A 21,231-nucleotide genomic window follows, 5' to 3' on the forward strand; every position below is an offset into this window, starting at 1 on the left:
TTTAAGATAAATTAAATGGACACCCTCTTTAGTTATGCCAAACTACACAGTATTTTTTGTCTTTTATATTACAGCTACACCACTTGAGAGGTGTTAATGATTTTAAGAATTATTTATGTAAATTTTGCTTATAAATAAAGAATGTAATTGTAATATATAGATCGAGTATCCTATAACTATTAGTACGTAATATTGGGTTTGAATGTTTTATCTTAAAAAAATAATAATAATAATTGAGAACTACTTAACATAATTTGAAGTAATTATTTCTTTGAATGGTGGTCCAAGTTTCCAACTTTATTTCAATTATGTAAAATTCATCCATTTATACTATACAGGCTGTAATAGTTATTCATACCTAACAGCCACCCATTATTAAATTATGAATGTGGAATATTCTATTATTAAATATAGTTTGATATTTAAAGTAATTTTTATTATTTTATAAGTAATACCAAACTCATCTTTCTTTATTATAAGCAATTTTCTCCTCACGTCAATATTTGTTGACTCAATTGATAAGAACGAATCACTTTCAATTACAGGATTATAAATTCGATTTTTCTTTTTCAATACGTATATTTTATTGATGGGTAATATATAAGTACCTCTGTAAGTGGCCTATCGTTTCGGATGCATGTCTTGACACATAGTAGTGGTTGTTGTCTTGACCCAAATAGTGATCAAAATTGAAATTATCTTAACTTTTTACATATCAAGAAAATAATTTTCACCTAATTCCAATAATAGCCTAGAATTTTTCATGTTCCAATGAATACAATAAGTATTGGATAACCTGTACAGAAGGTTTTCTTAAAATTTGTTTATTTGAAATAAATTATTATTAAAAATTTGATAGTTGATATATTGATTGTTATAATGGAGAAGAATATTTTTGAAGTGTATCCTCTCTGCATGGAAGTATTGCTTCTCTCTTCATGAGAGACTTGTTCTCGTAGGATTGCGTCTGTCGGTGAATTTCGTTGGTCGTTGCTACCGTGGTGGGAGAAGCTTTGCTGCAATTCCACATGATACGAGACTTTACTAGCGTGTGCTTCGAGGCTCCACTTTCCCTCATCCAATTTTGTACTTTCTAGAGTTACTATTTTTTTGTTATAGTACCACTCATTTTCTTGCATATCTGTTATCGTTTCTCTTCTATTTGTTCTAGGTTACTCTTTTCTGTGTTTTCTTTTCTACTCTGTTTTAGTCTAGTGTGTTTTCTGATTTATTTTGATTCCTTGTTTATGTCTTCAGTCCCAAATCCGCAGCGTCTGGGGGCATTGTGTCTGGGTATGGGAAGTCAAGTTGGGCGTGGAGGTAGTTAGTTAGTTGTTCATCTGTTGGCAGTCTGTCGGTCTGGTGGTGCTATCTGTCTCACTTATCACGTGGAGAATAGGGTAACGACGGCTTATCTAGGGCGGTTCAGTAGTAGTATCCGACTCCGTATGATGACGAGGAAGGGATGGTTGTGCCTGATGGCCTGTGTAACTTGGATACCAGATCTTTCCACTTATGTTTAGTTGGCAGGCTTCTATCGAGTCACTCATATAATTTTAATGGTTTTTGCGCTGCGATCCAAGGGATGCTTAATGTTGTCAAAGGGGTGGAGATCAAGCAGCTGCGAGAAGGCCGACTCTGTTCAAATTCAACCATATCATTGATCGAGATCGAGCGCTTAAGAGCTGCCCATGGAGCTTTGACTAACACGTCCTCATATTGAATGGCATACGGGTAGACGAAAACCCCATGCACGTGTTGTGATTTTTATTTTCACGTTCAAGATTTACCACTGAGCCGCATGAAGCTAGGGGTGCCTACTTTCATCGGTAATAAGTTGGGGTGTGGTTTGGAGATAGATGATACAGGATGTTCTTGGGGTGCCTCTCTTCGTATCCAAGTAGGACTACAGGTGAATAAGCCACTCAAAAGAGTGCTAAAGATCATAACTATATTGGGTGAGGAACACATGATTCACTTCACTTAAGAGAGGCTCCCTAGTTTCTGCTACCTTTGTGCAACACTAGGACATATCGCCAAATACTGTGAAGAGCAATTTCAAGAGGGTCTCGTGGACTCAGGAGAGCATCTTCCTTGTAGGCTTTGGCTGCGTGAACTGATCCCTACAAAAAGTCATGTATTGTAAGATAGCATGACACGGGTTTAGGAGGGCCCTCGGTCGATGGCGTCTCAACAACGGGACAACAAGGAAGGTCAAGCGATCTTTGGCAAATTTAGGTCATGCAGTGGTAGTATCACCCCACCTAATCTTAAGGCCCCATCACAGTAATCTTGCGAGGGATGAGGATGCAACGTCGAAGGAACCGGATTATGGGCATACTGTTGTGAAAGAGATGGCCACTTGTGCCCAGCGTGTGCAGGAGTATAGAAGAAATCAGATGGGAAACAATATGATGCTAATAGATCTAATTCTATCCTCAAAAGCAAGTTTAGAGGCTGACACGACTTGACTGGCAGGACTCGATCAGTGCGATTCTTGACTCAAATCAGTGGACCCGGTGTTTTTATTTGATTACACTGCCGATAAGTTGGTCTTGTGTGATGTGGACTTGACGGATATCCCCCTTACTTTTGCAGCTACTGGAATTAAGCTTAAACCCACCTCTTGCTGTGGGAGACCGAGGAAAGGTAGAGGTCCATCGCACTCTAATAGTCATAAGTGAGGTCCGAGTATTGTTTTCATAGAGGCTAATGAGGGGGCACATGAGAGTAAGCGATGATTCCAGTTGGTTGATGAGGATTCTAATATCGCATTAGCGAATGCCAGCAACCATGAAAATCCTATGCTGGAACTGAAAGGGGTTGGGGTCCTCGTGGACAGTTCGTTCACTTGAGACATGGACCAAGCAGTTTCACCCTGACTTGGTCTTTATCTCCGAGACTAAGTGCCAATATAGGAGAATTATTAATCTTCGAGGCCGCTTTGGTATGTTTAGTATAGGTGTACATGCCAAAGGGAAGTTAGGAGGTTTATGTTTGCTCTGGCAACAACGTTATTAATTTACAGCTCCAACCCTTTCTTCCTTCCATATTGATGTGACTGTAATAAATAACAGTGGGACGAATGGCGGTTCACGGGTTTCTATGGGCACCCAGAGACGACAAAGCGCAAGGAGACGTGAGCTCTACTTGTGAAACTCAGTAAGTTTTCGGTGCGACGTGATTAGTGGCTGGGGATTTTAATGAGATACACATCAGAAAAAAAAAAAAAAAAAAAAAAGGTGGCATGAGCAGACGGCCTCAATGGCAGCTCAATGATTTTAGGAGATGTTTGGAATTATGCAATCTCGTTGATCTTGGTAGCAAGGGATCGCAGTTCACCTAGTGCAATCATAGGGAAGAACCTCCATACAGTGCGGGCAAGATAGGATAGGGCTGTTGCTTCGGCCGCGTGGGCGGATCTGTTTTTGGGAGCTATTGTCTGGACTATTCTGAGTTCTCACTCTGATCACTTGGCTATTCTGGTAGAAACTGTACGCGACCAGCACATTGAGCATAAATAGAAATATTTTCGTTTCGAAGCTATATGGTTACAATCGGAGGAGTTTGAGGAGGTTGTTTGGTTGCATTGGGGTCTGCTTCCCAAGGATCGGCCATCTTAGTTCTCCAGCAGAAAATTCAGCAATGTCATGTGGGTTCGTTACAATGGGATGAAAATAGTGTTGGAAACGTGCGGCGACGGATATGGTCTCTTGAGGAAGATATCATCCATCTTCGTGCATACCCTATTACGGATGAGTCTCAAAAGCAAACAACAACAATTCGACATGAGATGCAGGAGCTTAGGGAGAGGGAGGAATTACTATGCAAAGAACGGGGTAAAACTCAATGGCTTAAAAAAGGGGATCGTAACACAATTTTTTTTCCATCACAAAGCTTCAAGCCGGTATCGCAAGAATTCCATTTCCACCATTATAGATTATCAGAGCAATAAGCATACTAATATGCAGGATATTCACAGGGTGATCACGAAGCACTTTGATTCACTGTTTTAGTCATCTAACCCTAGCCCTCATGTGATAGATGAGACACTCAATGCGATTGAAACTTAAAGTGAGTTTGGAGATGAATGACACACTCCTTTTACCTTTCACGCATGATGAGGTGAAGCGTGCTCTTCAACAAATGTACCCAAGAATTCATGTGAGGAACTTGGAAGGGTGGTAAGGGTTACGGTAGTGGACAGATATGGGAAATATTTAGGTCTCCCCACAGTTATTAGCCGGTCTAAGCGAGTGGTGTTCGAACACATAAAAAATCAAGTTTGGGATAAAATGCAACACTGGCGCACCAAGTTCCTATCCCAGGCAGGGTGGGCGGGCGTTCTCAAAGCTGTAGTCCAAGCTATTCCTTCCTGTGTGATGAGCGTTTTTTGAATTCCCGACATGCTCCTTCGTGAGATTAAGAGCATGATGGCTGATTTTTTTTTGGAATAATGGGAACCGAGGAAGATTCATTTGGTTGCTTGGAGGAAGGTATGCCACACAAAACATGACGGTGGGTTGGGTTTCAGAGCTCTTAAGGCTTTCAACCACGCTATGCTCGCCAAGCAGTTGTGGAGGATCATTACAAGATCGGACAACTCACTTAGATGTTCAAGAAATGTTGTGGAACATGCTTGACCTACATCGGTGAATTTTCTACGGCAAGAAGTGAAGGTGATGGGGGGTTGTCCGATGTGCTTATCTGAAGTGGAACATATGGAACACACTCTCCTACGCTACCCCTTCTCCAGACAGGTTTGGACTCTCGTTTTGATTCTGTGGTCAATTGTCTCTCAATTTTGTTATAAAATATGATTCATGACCTTATTAGCAAGCCCAAACCCAAAGTTGCCCAATCCTCTCACATGGATGGCTTAGCCCACTTCAAATCTTCGGTCCACTTACTGGCTCAGCCCGCTCTCTCCACTCGGCCCATTTACCCGACTCGATTTGTCTTATATTTCTATCTCCTTATTTTGAATCCTAACCCTAATTCATGTACCCTTCCCCTCATTTCCTTCACTGGTTCTTTCCCTCTCTCTATCTGCCGATTTCCTATCTCTCTCTCTTCTCGATTTCTTCTCCTTCATCTCTCTCTCTCTCTTTGATAATCAATGTCCCTCTCTTTGATCTCTAAACCCTATCTATATAAATACCTCAAGAGATTTTTGGATGAGAATAACCAATTACGACATCCTCTTCTCCTTCTTCTCTTTTGCTTTGATTAAAAAGGTTCTTTATGAACTCATTCCTGAGTGGAATATGAAGTGTTGTGAGTTTTCCTCTATGGACTGACCTTTGTAGTTATTTGGGTTCTAAGAAACCATGAGAGGTTGCCTGTTTTTTTATGGCCGTGGGCTTCCGTCTCCGGATCTGGCTCCCTGAGCCAACCTCTTATCCATTACTGCATTATATACATATAGATCTGTAAATAGATATATATATATATATATTCTGTTATTCTTGGTCTATATTATTTTCTTAATATTCCTATATATTGGTCTGTACTATAAAGATTTTCGTAACCAATCATTCTTGTAATAGTTGATTAGACTTTCCTTTTTTTCGGGCCACTACTGGCGATATACCCAACAAGTTCCAAGGGGAAGTAGAGAATTGGCTTCGTTTGCTGAGGCAGCAATTGGGCAAGGATGTCTTTAGCCTACTATTCATCATCTGTTGGCTTCTATGGAGTGCAAGGAATAGGATGATATCCGAAGGCCACTCATCCATCACTGCAGAATCAGTGCTCCACAGCAGACGGCTTCATCAAGTCTTCAAGGGAGAGGATACGAGATCTTCTTCTGTCTCATTAACCTTACCTCGCCTAGGATTGCTGCTTTGGCATTTTGAGTTTTAGTGCTTTATTTGTGTTTATTCATTCCTGATATAACTTTGGTTCTTAATAAATATCCTCGCTTCTTCTTAAAAAAAAAAAATATATATATATATATATATATAATAATGGAGAAAGAATAACTTTTAAGAAATTAAGGAAATAAGAAAAAGGTAGTAATATTTTGTGGAAATTACTCATGCAATTCTCATTCCCCAAGAACAACTTTAAGAAAATCATATAGAGACCCATGTGAACCAAGAGGTTCATGCGAGAATTGTCAGGAATACAGTCATAATATTTAAAAAATTATAAATATTTCTTCACAATGATAATCGTCTAACAAATATTCCTTAAAAATTTATTATAATTATAATTGTTCCATCATTATTTGAAAAATCATAAATACTCGCATGTATTAACAATCGTCTAATAAATTCATGCTCATGACAGCCCCGGAGGATTATTTGTTAGAAAATCATTAATTTCAGAAGATATTTGTAATTTTTCAAACAATAGGGAGATATATCTTTAATTATGATAAATTTCAAGTGAACCCCATTATAATTTACACTAATTTTTATTAAAAAACTAATTTTAGACAATTTTCCAACTCTGTGAAGACACTGATATGAATCCAAGATCAAAGTAGTTTTCAAATTATTTTATAAAATATTAATATGGTATAATAGGATGGGATCCATCTATTAAAGAGTTGTCTAATAAGTCAAACTCAAATTCCCGTACGCCCAACATGTCCAATTATACCTAATTAATTAAACTTCAAAATTATTCCAATTGCTAAGGCCATCAAACGTACGCCATTAATTGCTAGTATCCATCATTATAATTATATATCAGTAAATGACAATAAATCATGGGGAAAAAAATCACCATCAAATTGACCATGTGAACACGTTGAATTCCAATATGTTATCTTTAGTTTATTTAAATTTTCATTGATTTCAATTTATATAATTATAAATTGTGTAAAATGCAGTGAAATTTAATCGAATTAAATGTAAATATACTTTTATATAAAGCGAATCGAGCTTCAAATTAATTATTAGTGAAAAGTTGAAAGGCTTTGTCTTCCTAATCAAGTGTCTGTTTCAGGATAAAACCTATGTAACTTCAGTTACACAAGCAATATTTTGCACTACAAGCGTCAACTACATCGCATATTCACTACAAGCAATATCATATCACATTAGTTTCGTTTGCGGGAACAAGGCTATGTATTATCTCAAACTGCTCGTCTGAGGGTTAATAATAGGGACAATTATACTGCTCTTTCCTAAGATTTAGTGTAATTATACATAGACCCCTCCTGGTTTGAAAAATTACATCCAGTACTCCTAACTTTTGTTTTAGTCTAACAAATCGACACTTTCGTTAATCAAAATTCAATGAATTTGCTGATATTAAAATGAATGGGAGTTTATTTTATCCCTGATAGATTCATTACTGATTTATTGCAGGTTAAATATTTTTTCCTGACGAACTGCCCTTATACATGTTCACATGCTAATGCAAGTGAGAAGGCATATATTTACCTTATAAGAGTAGTTTGCTCATATTTTGTTTTGCTAATGTATCAACAAATTTTGTGAATTTTGACTAATAAAGGAATATATTTGCTATAAAAGAACAGACATCAGGAGTATTAGATTTAATTTTCCAAATCACATGGAGTCCACGTTAAATTATACCAAGGGATAAAATGTTGTATAATTATTCTTTAATAATATGGCAATATTGCAATTTTCGTCATATATGTATAAGGGGTTGGCAAATTTGGTCCTCCAATTTCCACGGCGGCAAGGGATTGGTTCAGTGCATGGGGCTGCATAGCCGTGACTATAGGCGGTTGTATAACAGGCATAATTTGGTCAGCAAAAGGCTTGAGTTTGAGAGGAGTTTAGTGTGTGTCATGGGTGGCAGAAGGTTCCTTATAAGGATTCGGTGTGTAGGCAGTAGGATGAGTTTGTATGGGGTTGGGGGAAATTTGGATTGCCTCTCTGGAAACATTGTGATTAAGGGATGAAATCTCATGAGGGATCGGAGAGGCAACTGCAGGTTGAATGATATTATAGAAATTCCCAAAGATAGTTGTGCCTATAGTAGCTTGGGCGACCCAAAGGGGGGGCGAGATATGAAACGAGGTCTGCATTCCTATGTCTGGGCATTAGCATTCTTGTACTGAGAACCAGGGTTCCTTGAAGCAGGGCTAATGCCGCCCTCCGAAAGCTGAATCATCACCGGGGTCAATGAAGCCATCATGAAAATGGGTTTCGCACCACTTGGAAATGTGGTCAAGTCTCCCGCACAAATAGCAAAAATTCAGAATGTCACTCATAGGTAAACGATACACGATGTTCATCCCCCATTATAATTCATATTTTGAGAGCTCGAGGCAGAGGTTTCGATACATCAAGTGCCACCTGTAGTCGCATAAAAGAACCCCATGATGCCAGCCCTTTTTGTTGATCAAATTCCTTCCTTAGTCAACTTTCTGATGGGGAACCCGTGTATACGAACACGGAAGTCGCATTGGCTAAGGTCCACTTCAATTGGATTCTCGTCCTAGGATACCTTTGAGAGCACGATCAAGTTCTTCTCCGACCCAAGGACTGCTTTCAAACACTGGTTCTCCCTCAATGGTATGCAAAAATTTTAAGAGGAATTTGTCATTCTCAATAAAGAACATTTCCATACCTTTGGCCGGCTTGAAGGCAGTTTTCAGGAGTTATTTTTTTTTTATTACTAAAAAAAAGTAATTTATATTAATATAATCATTTTTAATACATTAATAATAATATGTCGAGTCGTGATTTGACATTAATTTTTTTTTTTTAAAAAAATGGGCAAGTCGTGATTCTTAATCACGATTTCATATCGTGATTTCTGATCACGACATGAAGTGATCAGAAATCATGACTTCAATATTTTTTTTTAAATTTTTATTTAATTAAATTTTATATAAATTAATTATATATAATTATTTTTTAACAATATATTAAAGTTCAAAAAATTATAATGTTAAAATTGTATTAATTTAAAAATTTATAATTAAGGGTACAAATATAATAGAGTTTTTTTTTGCACAATTGTAAAATATCACAACTTCAACCATTTTATTTTTTTTTTAATTTTCATTTAATTGAATTTTGTATAAATTAATTATATATAATTAATTTTTAACAACATATTAAAGTTCAAAAAATTATAATGTTAAAATTGTATTAATTTAAAAATTTATAATTAAGGGTACAAATATAATAGAGTTTTTTTTGTACAATTGTAAAATATCACAACTTCAACCATTTTTTTTTTTTAATTTTCATTTAATTGAATTTTGTATAAATTAATTATATATAATTAATTTTTAACAATATTTGTATTAATTTAAAAATTTACAATTAAGGGTACAAATGTAATAGAGTATTTTTTTGTACAATTGTAAAATATCACAACTTCAACCATTTTTTTTATTAATTTTCGTTGAAAAAAATACAATGAAGTATACAATTTCTAATGTTAAAAATGTCCACCCGTTCCACAATTGCGTCTGTTGCGTTGACGCCGAGGTCTTCTTATTTCCTTACCTACATTTTGTATTGGCTCATTTTGCGCCTCATTTTCATCACCACCGAATTGATTAGATGTTGTTGCGGAACTATATTCGACAATATTTTTTTTTAATTTCGTTTAATTAATTTTTTTTATAAGTTAATTATATAAAATTAATTTTTTAACAACCTATTAAAATCCAAAAAATCATAATATTAAAATTATATTAATTTTAAAAATTACAATTAAGTAGACAAATATAATAGTGTATTTTTTTTTTGTACAATTGAAGAAAATACAATGAAGTATACAATTAAGAAGACAAATGTAATGTCCACCCATTCCACAATTACGTCTATTGTATATTTTATTATATTTTTTAAATTGTACAAAAAATATATACTATTATATTTGTTTACTTAATTTTAATTTTTAAAATTAATATAATTTTAAGATTATAATTTTTTGAACTTTGATAAGTTGTTAAAAAATTAATTTTATATAATTAGCTTACAAAATAAATTAATTAAATAAAATTAAAAAAAACTAAACAAAAGTTGGTGTCGTGAAATCACGACACCAACTAAAAAAAAACAAACAAAATTAAAAAAAACAATATAAAATGGTGGTGTCGTATTTTAAATCACGACACCAAGTAAAAATGCTCAAAAAAAATTTTTTAATGACGAGTCGTGATTTTAAATTATAATTCGTCATATTTTTATTAATATATTTAAGATAATTATATTAATATAATTTTTTTATTAATAAAAAATTAAATAACTTGCCTCAGAGTTTTAGGCTTGTGAGAGAGCTATAAAATCATGTTCCTATCTGCTGTGAAAATCATAAAAACAACGTAAGAGAATATCAAATTGAAGTACCTCACTCCTGGTTCTTGAAACTTCCAGTTCATCCACTATTGTCTCCCCACGTGTCACATCCACGATCATCAGTTAGATCAGCCTCAACATTCAAGAACCAAAAATATCAACACCCCTTACAACTTCAGCCCTCCATTACCAAAAACCCCAACACTAAGCTGCCTACTTCCCAGAATCACTGTTGGAAAATGTCAGTTGCTTTACTTGAGAATAGCTTCCTCTCAAACCCTCTTACTTCAACCTTCAGATCCCAAAGAAGAACTCTTCCAGCTCTTGTGAAACATGTTTCCGTATCTTGCAGGCACAGCCCAGATGAAGATAGTGAGTCTTCAAGGTAACTACTCAGTCTTTGTTTTAGTTGGATTATCTTGTTCTTGTTATTGTGCTTGTAGCGAACTCTTGATTTTTGGGGTTGATGGATATTAGGAGAAGTGAAAATCAGTTGGCAAAAGTGGCGCTGGTTGCAATTGCAGCTGGGGTTTTGACACTGGGCTCTGTTGATCCTGCTGCAGCTGCCAAGACTGGTGGCAGGGTTGGTGGCCAGGCTTTCCGGTCATCGGCGCCACGGTCTTCTGGCCCCAGAATCAACAATTCGAGGTAGTTTTTCCTATGTTTTTACTTGGTGATTTGATATTTGCAGTAGTGGTAACTATTAAGTAAACAAATACCAAGAATTGGTGTTTTGTAGTTAATTTGCAATGTGTGTACTTGAGTTGGAACCTGTGATCTTGGATTGTGTTTGGTTTGTGTGAATTAGCCATTGGAGTTGCCAGATTCACGTAAATTGTCAAGAATGACTGATTAATTCGTCTAACTAGGCAAAGTTTTTGAGAATCCTGTTGTGAAAGGCCTTCATTACAACCTAATGCTATTGTTTGTTAATGAGTGAGAGTTGCAGGATACTCGTGTGCAGTGTATCTTCTGTCTTTTAGTCTTTCTTAAGGATTTTGTGAACTATTTAGAGCATTTGTTCGCTTTCCAAGAAGAGGAGAATGACTCAGTGAAATCCGGCTCCAGATCATAAACAGTTAGATGATCTAGTTATGTAAGCTTGGAGTTAACTTGAAAGAACCACATTCAATTGTTTTCTATCCACCCTCAGCCCCTTCTCCCTATTTCAATACGCCATGTCTTGTATTCTTTGAAGCAGTTCAGCTTATTCTTAACAAGCTGTCTATTATGCTGAATATGCGATTGTCTTCAGAATGTTGTTTTTTGCTAGTCTTGGGAACGATACTAGATAAACCTTAGTGAAAAGTGGGAATTGGAAACCAATATGCCTTTACCGAAATCACTACGATTTTGGATAAACTAGTTTGAGAATGGATTGATTCTTCATTTTATGGGGACTGATATTTGTGCCAGAATTCATGCGTCCTCTTGCTAAGATTATGCATTGTTTACGATCTGTCCGAGCTTAACACTGGTTCACTTGCAGGACCAATGTGTTTATCAACCCACCCGTTGCCCCTCCTCTAGTTGGTGGATATGGATTTGGGGTGCCGTTTTATGGTGGATGGGGTTGGTCTCCCTTCTCCTTTTTCGCCCCAGGTCCTAGTGTGGCGATAGGCATTGGAGGTGGATTTGATCTCTTTCTTCTATTTATTGTTCTGGGTGCAGTTTCTGCCGTTGTTAGGAAATTCTTCGGATCAAGGGACGATTATGATGAATACTAGAACAAAACTTAGCAGCAGAAACTGCTGAACTGAAAGATACTGATTCGGGACAGCAATTGAGTTGTATGTGTTTATACATGATTGTTGTATATTGCACAATGGTGGAGTACTAAGACTACATATACTGATATATAACCGTAGGCATTGTATTTTAGACGACCAATATTTCTTTTATTTCATTTCATCCTTCACATTAAAATAATAGACTGAACAATGAATCTTACAATCTAAATCACAGGTGATCATCACATTTGCTCATTTCATAAACCTTTGAGCTTAAGTATATCAGGTCAACTCGATCAACAGATGCAGCAACATACGCCATAATGGACACAGAATGCCAGAGAACAACAGAGCACAAGCTAAACCAGGACAAAATGAAAGCTTTGAGTTGAAAAACTTTGTTACAAGGAGATGGAATTGTACTCATAAATGAGCCAAATATCAGACAGAGACCCTGTCTGGGGCACTTCAAGATACATCAGAAAAGCAAAAAGTAGATGATCAGGGCTTATGGCAATATTACTGCCTCCTGTCAGGAACAGTTTTATCTGAGAGGCACTCTTTTGTTCTCTAAATCATTTGCTCAGTTACTTGAGCAGTTACTCGCGAAAGATTCATTAGGCTTCTTCAAACGGTGTAGTGCTGCTGAATCGTCTCAATATCTAGGCCTTTCAGCTTCACGACAGACTCAACGTGACCCTTGAGTGTATGCAACTCACGCAGCCTGTGCAATGGCAACGAAGTCGTGTTTTAGTTAAACAAAGAGAACGAGATCCCGTATTAACAAAGGAGATAGAAGTGCTAGAGGATCGAACTTGGTACCTTGCAATCTCAGCTCTCCTCTTGGCCTGTTCTGCAATTTCAGACAGTTCTCTGTAGCTGCTCTTCTCATTGAAGATATTAGTGGCTTCTGGTGTTTGCAGGCCATGCAAAGTCCTCTGAGCAAGAGCCCATTGAGCTTCCCTCTCCCCTTTTCCGTAATCTTTCTTGGTGGTGAAAGCAGTCTGATTCAATGGAATAAAACTTCAACCTTTAGAAGGGAATGGAGAAGCAAGCACGAAGCAGTAAGCATTTTATGAGGACCAACAGTATGTATACCTTGTTGTCATACAAGTTCTGCCAGGCCTTTCCACTTAAGATGTAACGGATGGCAAACTTCATTAGGTCGAGGGGCACGTAGAAGACGATGCTGTAAAGCCAGATCACACCAGCCCATCCCCAACCGCATCCCTTAATTCTTGCAAAGCCCCAGTTGGCGTATACAGCTATTAGAGTTGCAACCTACAAAGTAAATCCGTTTATCAGCAACTTCAGCTCATGGTAAGCTGATTTTATTTCAGATCATAAGTCTGGTTCCTTAGAAAGTTACCAGTTGGGCGATGATGAAAGCAGTCACTAGCAGAAGTCCGGGGCGTTCAACGAATGACCAGCTCCGTGACCTGGTCACAAATATAAGGGCTTGGCTGACAATACTCACTTGCAAGTATAGAGCAGCCATCATTTCGTCCTCGTTATCTCTAATATTTCTAACTCCAAAGTTGTCCTGCGTTTTTTTAGCAAAAAGTGAATAAGATTCGAGGACTACTAGTAGTGGTTTAATAGGAAATTTTCATAGTATGTTTCATGTGGAGAACAAAGAAAAGCATATGAGAAGAACAGTAGACTTCTTACAGCAAAAAAGTCTGTTTTATGCATCAGCCAGAAGAATATAACAGTCATCAAAGCAAGATAGCCTCCAAGAACTATGCCGGTGGCAAAAATCTCTTTCAGTTTCCAGCTGTCGGGCAATGGAGATGGCTTCACTCTGTCCTTTGAGATGGTCATAATTGTACCTAAGGAGACCAGAATTATTTAACTGTTAGTTATCCACATTTTCAAAGACATAACAAAGCTAACATCAAATAAATTGAATATTACCGTCATTCAGAATGGCAATGATTAGAACCATGAAGGGGGAGAAGTCAAACTTCCAAATCAAAGCAATAAACATGAAACCAAACTGCAAAACAGAAGGGAATAACATATGAATCATTCTCTCGGAGGTATTATAGTCACCAGTTAAACGTTTTAGAAATGCCACAATCAACTTACCACAATACGGATGGTGATGGAGACAGCATAGATCTGCCAGACAGAAAACGATAGTCTTAATAACCGCTTCAAGTGAAAAAGTACAGCTGCATAGTAGAAGAGAAAGTTGAAAAATAGACTAACTGTATAGTTCTTCATTCTCTGGAAAATAGCTCTGCTTGTCAACACGGCGCTAATTATAACACTGAGCCCAGGTTCAGTTAGCACAATGTCGGAAGCACTTCTTGCAGCATCAGTAGCATCAGCAACAGCAATTCCGATATCTGCCTTCTTTAGAGCAGGGGCATCATTGACACCATCTCCCGTCATTCCAACAATGTGCTTCCTTTCTTGCAACTTCTTCACTATTTCATATTTGTGCTCTGCATGGCACAAGAAAGAAGGTAAATTTTTCTATCCTCTCCAGTGAAAAAGACATAAAGATTTGAGATTCCATTCAACGTCGAGGATGAAATGTAACTTAACAAAACTGACCTGGGAAGACCCCAGCAAAACCATCTGCCTTCTCAATCAGTTCTTCGACAGGGAGGCCGGCTATAGACTCATCCTTGTGTTGACCAAGTAAGGAAGCAGATGGGTACATGTTTACTCCCATTCCAAGCCTACGACCGGTTTCCTTAGCGATGGCAAGTTGATCACCTAGAATTTTCAGAAACAGAATCGATCTGAGTATGGAGATTGATTCAGAAGATCAGTAGGTTGTTGATGAAACAATTCACTTACCAGTAATCATTTTGACATTTACACCGAGGTTTAGAGCCCTGCGGATAGTTTCTGCACTATCATGTCTTGGAGGGTCAAAAAGGGATAGGAGTCCGACAAATTGCCATGGACCCCCAGGGGCATCCTTTGATTTCTCTGGCACTTCCTGAAGAACATAAGACATTTGTTTGTTAGGTAACTGAGCTAATGAAAAGAAGATAAGGAGCAAAACACCCGTGGATTAAAAGATCAGAACTCAATCGCTACGTAACCTGTCTAGCAACAGCCAATGATCGGAGACCACGTTCGGCAAATTTATCAATAACACTGTGGACCTTTTTCTTCAAGTCTTCCTTGCAGTTGCAGAGAGACAAAATCTGATCCAACGAAAGAAGAAAATAAAATAGTACTGAGTACATTTGAAAATTATTTATAGGTTGATGGACCAGTAGGCCAAGAATGAACTAGAGAGCCCACCTGCTCAGGGGCTCCCTTGCTGGCACGGTGCCAGTTCCCATTAGAGTCGATGTAAGTCAAAGCAGTCCTCTTATCCACAGGGTTGAAGGGGAAGAAGTGGACCTCTTTGATTCCAGCTCTCGCCTGAAAATCGAATACATGTCAATGGGAAATCAGCTTTCCTCCATTTTATGTTTAACATATAACTCAAAACACATAAGCAAAATGAACAAAAATGAGAAATACCTCCTTAGGATCAGCAAGTGTACCAACAATGGCGGCATCAATAGCATCTTGATTTTCAATTCTTGAAGCCCTTGCAGCAAGAAGTAGCACATGATCAGGATCGACACCCTTAGCAAAGACCTCAATCAAGCTTTTATCAACTGTAAGCTTGTTTAGTGTTAAAGTTCCAGTCTTGTCACTGCACAAGACGTCCATTCCAGCCATTTCCTCGATAGCTGTCATTCTTTTGGTGATAGCTCCCTGCTGGGATAGTCTGTGGGATCCAATAGCCATAGTGACGGACAAGACAGTGGGCATAGCAATTGGAATTCCTCCGATCAAGAGAACAAGGAGATTGTCGATTCCCTTTCTGTACTCCCTGCGTTGAATCGGGTACATGACGATAATCTCAGCCAGCATACCGACGGCAATCGAGCAAATGCAGAAGTTACCGATTGCAGTGAGCACTTTCTGGAAGTGTCCCACCTGGTTGGTGCTGTCAACTAGATGAGCCGCCTTTCCAAAGAAAGTATGCACACCAGTGGCAATGACTACTGCTTCGATCTCACCTTGTTTGCATGTCGAACCAGAGAAAACTTCATCGTAATTGTTCTTGGTCACAGGAAGGGATTCTCCAGTCAAGGCAGACTGATCGACCTTCAACGGATCACCTTCAAGAAGACGAGCATCAGCAGGAATGATGTCTCCCAGTTTAATGCTGATAATGTCTCCAGGAACCAGGATGGCAGCTTCTTGCTCGCTCCATCGACCATCTCTAAGGACCTGTTGTCAAGCAGCCATCGTTGAACATTATGAAGGAAAAGCATTCTCTAACTTATAGTTTAAGACAGTCATGCAACAAACGTTATACCTTTGTTTTGGGAGCAAGACCAGCCATAAGGGCTGCAGCAGCATTTCCTGCATTGTTTTCTTCGATGAAACTGATAGTCGAGTTGATAACGAGCAAGCAAACGATACCAACAAAGTCTTGCCAATCCGGGGGCTTCCCGCCTCCGTTTGCCAGCGCAATTGCCATCACAGCTGCAGCCTCCATGACCCATGAGAGCGGATTCCACATAAAACCAAGGAACTTGAGTATTTTGCTTTCCTGCATCACCACGAGAAAGACTTATCAGCAATCATCGGAACCTAAACACTAGTCTTTCCAACATGGTAGAATTCAAACTTATAAAAAGAAAACCGATCCTCAAGAGTTCCACCTTCTTTTCTTCCAACTTGTTGGGACCAAAAATCTGAAGCCTGTTGGCCCCTTCCTCGGAACTCAACCCCTCTCTCGTGCATTTCAACTGCTCAAAGACTTCCTCAATTGGGACTTTTTCCTGTCATATTCATGACGCAAAACGGTTACTTGAGAAACCTCAATACGATTATGAACATTGTCAAATGAAACAACTTTCTTGCCTATAAGCTGATCAAGATGGTGTAATGACAAGCTATAATACATTCATGGCTTCTGAGAGATTATTTCCTGTGATCTTGATGCATCACACTACCTTGTCCTTTTTAATTTCCTCAAGCTAATTAAACTAGAACAACGTATGTACACTCAAAACATCATAGATGCAATCGAAACAAAAATAAGGTAATACAAAAAAACAAACAAAATTTCAGTTTTATTGCAATTCGACCCGAGCAGTTTAACACCTTATATCATCCAAACAATCTTAACAAGTTTAATACAATTGTCGCGTCTGCATCTTGTTGACTACCATCACTATTGTAGTTATGTCACAGTTTCACTAGAAGATTTCATTTATCTAAATTTAAAGTGAAAAACTTTAAAATAAAATCAAAAATCAAAATTTTGACTTTGATTTTCCCAATAAAAATAGATTCATTTTATTTTGAATTATCAGAAAATATTTTATTGATTACTGTCAATACTTTTGTAATAACCCATCATCCATCTTTCCTTATTTAAATCACAAATTCAAATAGATTAAATCATGATGTTTAAAAATAGTACTTCACCAACCACCACACACCAAAAATTTCAACTTGTGCATACTAAAAGTCCATAATCAAATTTCCAAAAGTTAAAGCTGACTTCAGTACAATATTGTCACCAATTTCTCCTTCTACTACTACACTTTTCATTATCAGGTAATTAAAGTCAACTAAACTATAATACTCTCAACCATTTGGAAAATAACATTTTTTTAATTTATTATAAATCTTAATTAAATTTGGATTATCTTGAAATTATTTTCCTTAACAGGGTTTACCTAATTAAATTTAATTTCCCATATGGATGTCATCACACTTGCCTACATGAAGCACTGTTCATTCACATGAATGGAACATGCAGTCATGTGAACCATGATATGCCAACCATCCAAAGTTGACTTCTATTGACGTATTGCACATGCCAATTATCCAAATACATATGTAATATTAATTTAATACATACATTTACATGCACATCCAATTTGTTTATTCACATGAATAGTACATGCTATCATGACGATATATGTGCCAATCATCCAAATACTCAGTACATGTGTGTGCACACCATATACATGCACATCCAAACGGTTGATTCACATAAATGGTACATGGGGACACATGTACACATGCATGTATATACACATCCAGACTGTTGATCCACATGAATGGGATGTATCAATCATTCAGATACCCAATATATATATACACACATACATATACATGCACATCCATACCGTTCATCCACAAGAATGCTACATGCGGACATATGTATCAATCATCCAAATTCCTCAGTACATATATATATACACACATGTACATGCACATCCAGACCATTGATTCACATGAATGGTACATGGAGGCATGTGGGACCATGATGTGTGGACAATCCAAAGTTGACTTTAGAACTTGTGCGAGTGGGCGGGGCCCAGTTGAAGCCCGCAAAGAATGGCCTTGGTTTCCCCACCAATCACAGCACGCTTTCCGGGGTGCCACTTCCGGGTGGGCCCCGACCCGCCCAAGAAAAAAAAATCCACCAAGTGGTGATTTTGTAATAGTAAGGAAATCCAGGGGTCTCTGTGCAATAATAATTAATTCTTGGTGGAAATATAGTAATATTTATGTATCAGTAGTCAGAGGTCAGGAGGGGCTGTTGGCATGTAAAGAAAGCTGCCCGTAACCGTTGATGAAAAGTTGGAGTTCCCAAAACGCAAATATCGAAAATTAAGGGGTCAAGTACCACGGAAAAAGTACCTCCTATAAATTCCTTTTTAAATTTTTTAAAAATATATAAATTTTCAAATATTCCAAACAAATGCAATAAAATAAATAGATTCCCTATTTTCCCCATTTTTTATTCTTAAAGAGAACATAAAAAGACAATTTTATTATTAAGTAATAATACGAATTCTCAACAAAATATCAATCGAATTAAAACTCTAAAAACGTTGTTATTGCACATATCATACATATGATCAGACAACAAAAGTCATAATTCTTGAATTAGCAGTACAATGAGGAGCTACACTATTGTGTTATAATCACAGGTTGCATAGCCACTAGATCGAATTTACTCAAATTTTTTGTAACTTCGATAGATCAAACCCCATCATTTTCATATCACAAAACTTATATATTATTCACCAAAAACATGTTGGTTTTTTTTTCAGTTAGGCTGACAATGATTGACCAACTTGTCCAACAGCATCATGTGATACTTCAAACAAGAATAGGTTCATGTTCTTACATATACATATGTATTCTACCTTGCCTAAATTATCAGGGACAAAAATACCTTCTTTTTTTTTTTTTGCTACCCCATTAATTCCTCCCCACCCCACCAAACCCACCCCCCATGTTCCCAAGATATATTGTGATTCTTTTGCAGATTATGTGGGATACATCTCATTTGACACTTCCTATTTTATATATATGGTCAAGAGATTATAACAACTTTGACTATAAACCTTCATATGGTAACACAAAACAAATGTTTCTCTCTCTCTGAAAAAGATGAGAGAGATGGAAGTTGGAGTTGATCAGAATAAGACAATAAGTACAAGATTTCAGTCACAAAAAGCTTTTTGTTGAACCAGAAAAAGTGATGAAATGATGAAACCCATAGCCACACTCTCCATCTGTCTGTGTAAAAGGTTGTTCGTTTCTTCTTGTTTGTTTGGACACCAGGAAAATAAAAAAGTAAAACAGACAGCGCGCGCGCGCACACACATGAAAGTTGAAGCAAAGCATCTCTCTGATTCTAATCTCTCTCTCTCTCTCACACACACACACACAGAGATACGGACAGTAAAGATAGAGAAACCTTTTCAATTCCCCCCTAATGTCAATTTTCACATCCGCAGAAAAGCCAAAGGTCGAAACAGCAAAACGAAGGAGGAAAAAACTCAGGCCAACAGATCCTTAATTCTCAGAGGCGAATTCAGTAAGAATCGAAACAAAAACAACCAAATCCACAACTTCAACAAAAGAAGAATCATCAAACAGAAACCAAACAAAAAATCAGTAAAAGGAATCAATAATCTCCTGTTTTTTTCATTACCAGATCAACAGTCTCATTCTTGATCTCCTCGAGACTGATGGCCTTGTCTCCACCCATGTTTCGCTACACAGATTGATTCCCCCTCTCCTACCAGATCAGCTCTCTCTATCAATGACGAGAATTCACGAAGAAGAAGAAGAAGAAAAAGAAACAGACAGAGAGAGAGTCTCTCAGTGTTTGATTCGAATGAGGTTTTTCATACCCCAATGAAAGAAAGAACAAATATATATATAATGTTTTTGCTCTCCTCTTCTCACAGGACTCCCCCTATACCCCTCCTTTTATACCCTCCACCAATGATACCCGCCGTATGTTTATACCTCATATGGGGCCCACCCACCCCCCTTCTATACGTACATGTTCTGGGTATTGTGACCGTATTGCCCTTTTACCCAAAATACATGTACAATGCATACATACACCGTGTATAAATGTATACATATATGTATGTATATATATGCGCATTAAGTGGGGGTGTGCAGGTGCTTTTCTCAGTCCTTTGTTACATTGGGGTGCCAACCTTTACACAGACGCCGTCCAAATTGGGAGTCTATGTGGGCCCACCCCCTACGCCCCCCCCCCCCCCCGCCCCCCCCCTCAATCCTCAACATGGCTGCCATTATTGCAGCTCTTACCTCTCCATATATACATATGAATAATAATAAGGGATAATTAAACTTTCCTTCCCCAAAATTTGATATAATTACACATATATTCTTTATAGTTTGAAAAATTATATTTAGCACCCTTAAGATTATCTAACAAATAAGTCCCTCTATTAGTCAAATTTATCGAATTTGATAATATTATAAAAAACATCTATATTTACCTCTAATTGGCTTATTATTGATTTTTCACATATCAAATAATTTTTTTATAACTAAATTACACTCATGCGTCTTCACACATTAATGCACGTGTGGAGTTATATTTTTACTATTATAAAGATAGTTTAGTCTGAAAAAAAATATTTGACCTGCAACAAGTGAGTAATAAATCAATAAAGAATAAATTAATTTTCATTCAATTTTTTTTGTTAATATCTAAAAAATCAATGAATTTTGACTAACAAAAGGACTTATTTGTTAGACGAAAGTGTTTAATTTCAGGGATGCTAGATATAATTTTTCAAACTACAAGAGATCTATATGTAATTACACCAAACTTCAGGAGATGAGAATATAATTATCTCCAATAGTAATAAATGCAGAATTCTTCTTTTTTTTTTTCTTTTTTACTGGAATAGAATTTTGGG

At 37.2% G+C, this 21,231-nt stretch overlaps 2 protein-coding genes across 2 annotated transcripts; one reads left to right on the top strand and one right to left on the bottom strand.

Moving 5' to 3' along the window:
- The first annotated feature begins 10,400 nt into the window (after window positions 1-10,400).
- Window positions 10,401-12,137, top strand: LOC105155708 (uncharacterized). The gene is made up of 3 exons (XM_011071629.3): window positions 10,401-10,632; window positions 10,725-10,895; window positions 11,737-12,137. The coding sequence occupies exons 1-3, from the start codon at window positions 10,487-10,489 to the stop codon at window positions 11,972-11,974; spliced, it is 555 nt and encodes a 184-aa protein (XP_011069931.1). The 5' UTR covers window positions 10,401-10,486; the 3' UTR covers window positions 11,975-12,137.
- Window positions 12,138-12,337: 200 nt separating this feature from the next.
- Window positions 12,338-20,239, bottom strand: LOC105155707 (plasma membrane ATPase 4). Its single transcript, XM_011071628.3, has 16 exons — window positions 19,977-20,239; window positions 16,672-16,791; window positions 16,323-16,559; window positions 15,473-16,234; window positions 15,248-15,370; window positions 15,043-15,147; window positions 14,792-14,936; window positions 14,543-14,707; window positions 14,192-14,430; window positions 14,069-14,101; window positions 13,895-13,976; window positions 13,649-13,809; window positions 13,347-13,520; window positions 13,076-13,258; window positions 12,800-12,981; window positions 12,338-12,701 (listed from the first exon to the last, which is right to left on the bottom strand). The coding sequence occupies exons 1-16, from the start codon at window positions 20,031-20,033 to the stop codon at window positions 12,605-12,607; spliced, it is 2,865 nt and encodes a 954-aa protein (XP_011069930.2). The 5' UTR covers window positions 20,034-20,239; the 3' UTR covers window positions 12,338-12,604.
- Window positions 20,240-21,231: the final 992 nt, after the last annotated feature.

Source organism: Sesamum indicum, linkage group LG2, assembly GCF_026168435.1.
Source record: "Sesamum indicum cultivar Baizhima isolate 11 linkage group LG2, ASM2616843v1, whole genome shotgun sequence".
NCBI lineage: Eukaryota > Viridiplantae > Streptophyta > Magnoliopsida > Lamiales > Pedaliaceae > Sesamum > Sesamum indicum.

What these genes read in the sequence shown, in the direction of transcription:
- LOC105155708 (XM_011071629.3), top strand. Translation starts at nt 10,487, where the DNA reads ATGTCAGTTGCTTTACTTGAGAATAGCTTCCTCTCAAACCCTCTTACT. An exon ending in GAAGATAGTGAGTCTTCAAG is followed by an intron (nt 10,633 to 10,724) that starts GTAACTACTCAG and finishes GATGGATATTAG; the next exon opens with GAGAAGTGAAAATCAGTTGG. An exon ending in CCCAGAATCAACAATTCGAG is followed by an intron (nt 10,896 to 11,736) that starts GTAGTTTTTCCT and finishes GTTCACTTGCAG; the next exon opens with GACCAATGTGTTTATCAACC.
- LOC105155707 (XM_011071628.3), bottom strand. Translation starts at nt 20,033, where the DNA reads ATGGGTGGAGACAAGGCCATCAGTCTCGAGGAGATCAAGAATGAGACT. An exon ending in AGAATGAGACTGTTGATCTG is followed by an intron (nt 16,792 to 19,976) that starts GTAATGAAAAAA and finishes TGAATATGACAG; the next exon opens with GAAAAAGTCCCAATTGAGGA. An exon ending in CTTTCATCATCGCCCAACTG is followed by an intron (nt 13,259 to 13,346) that starts GTAACTTTCTAA and finishes TTTACTTTGTAG; the next exon opens with GTTGCAACTCTAATAGCTGT.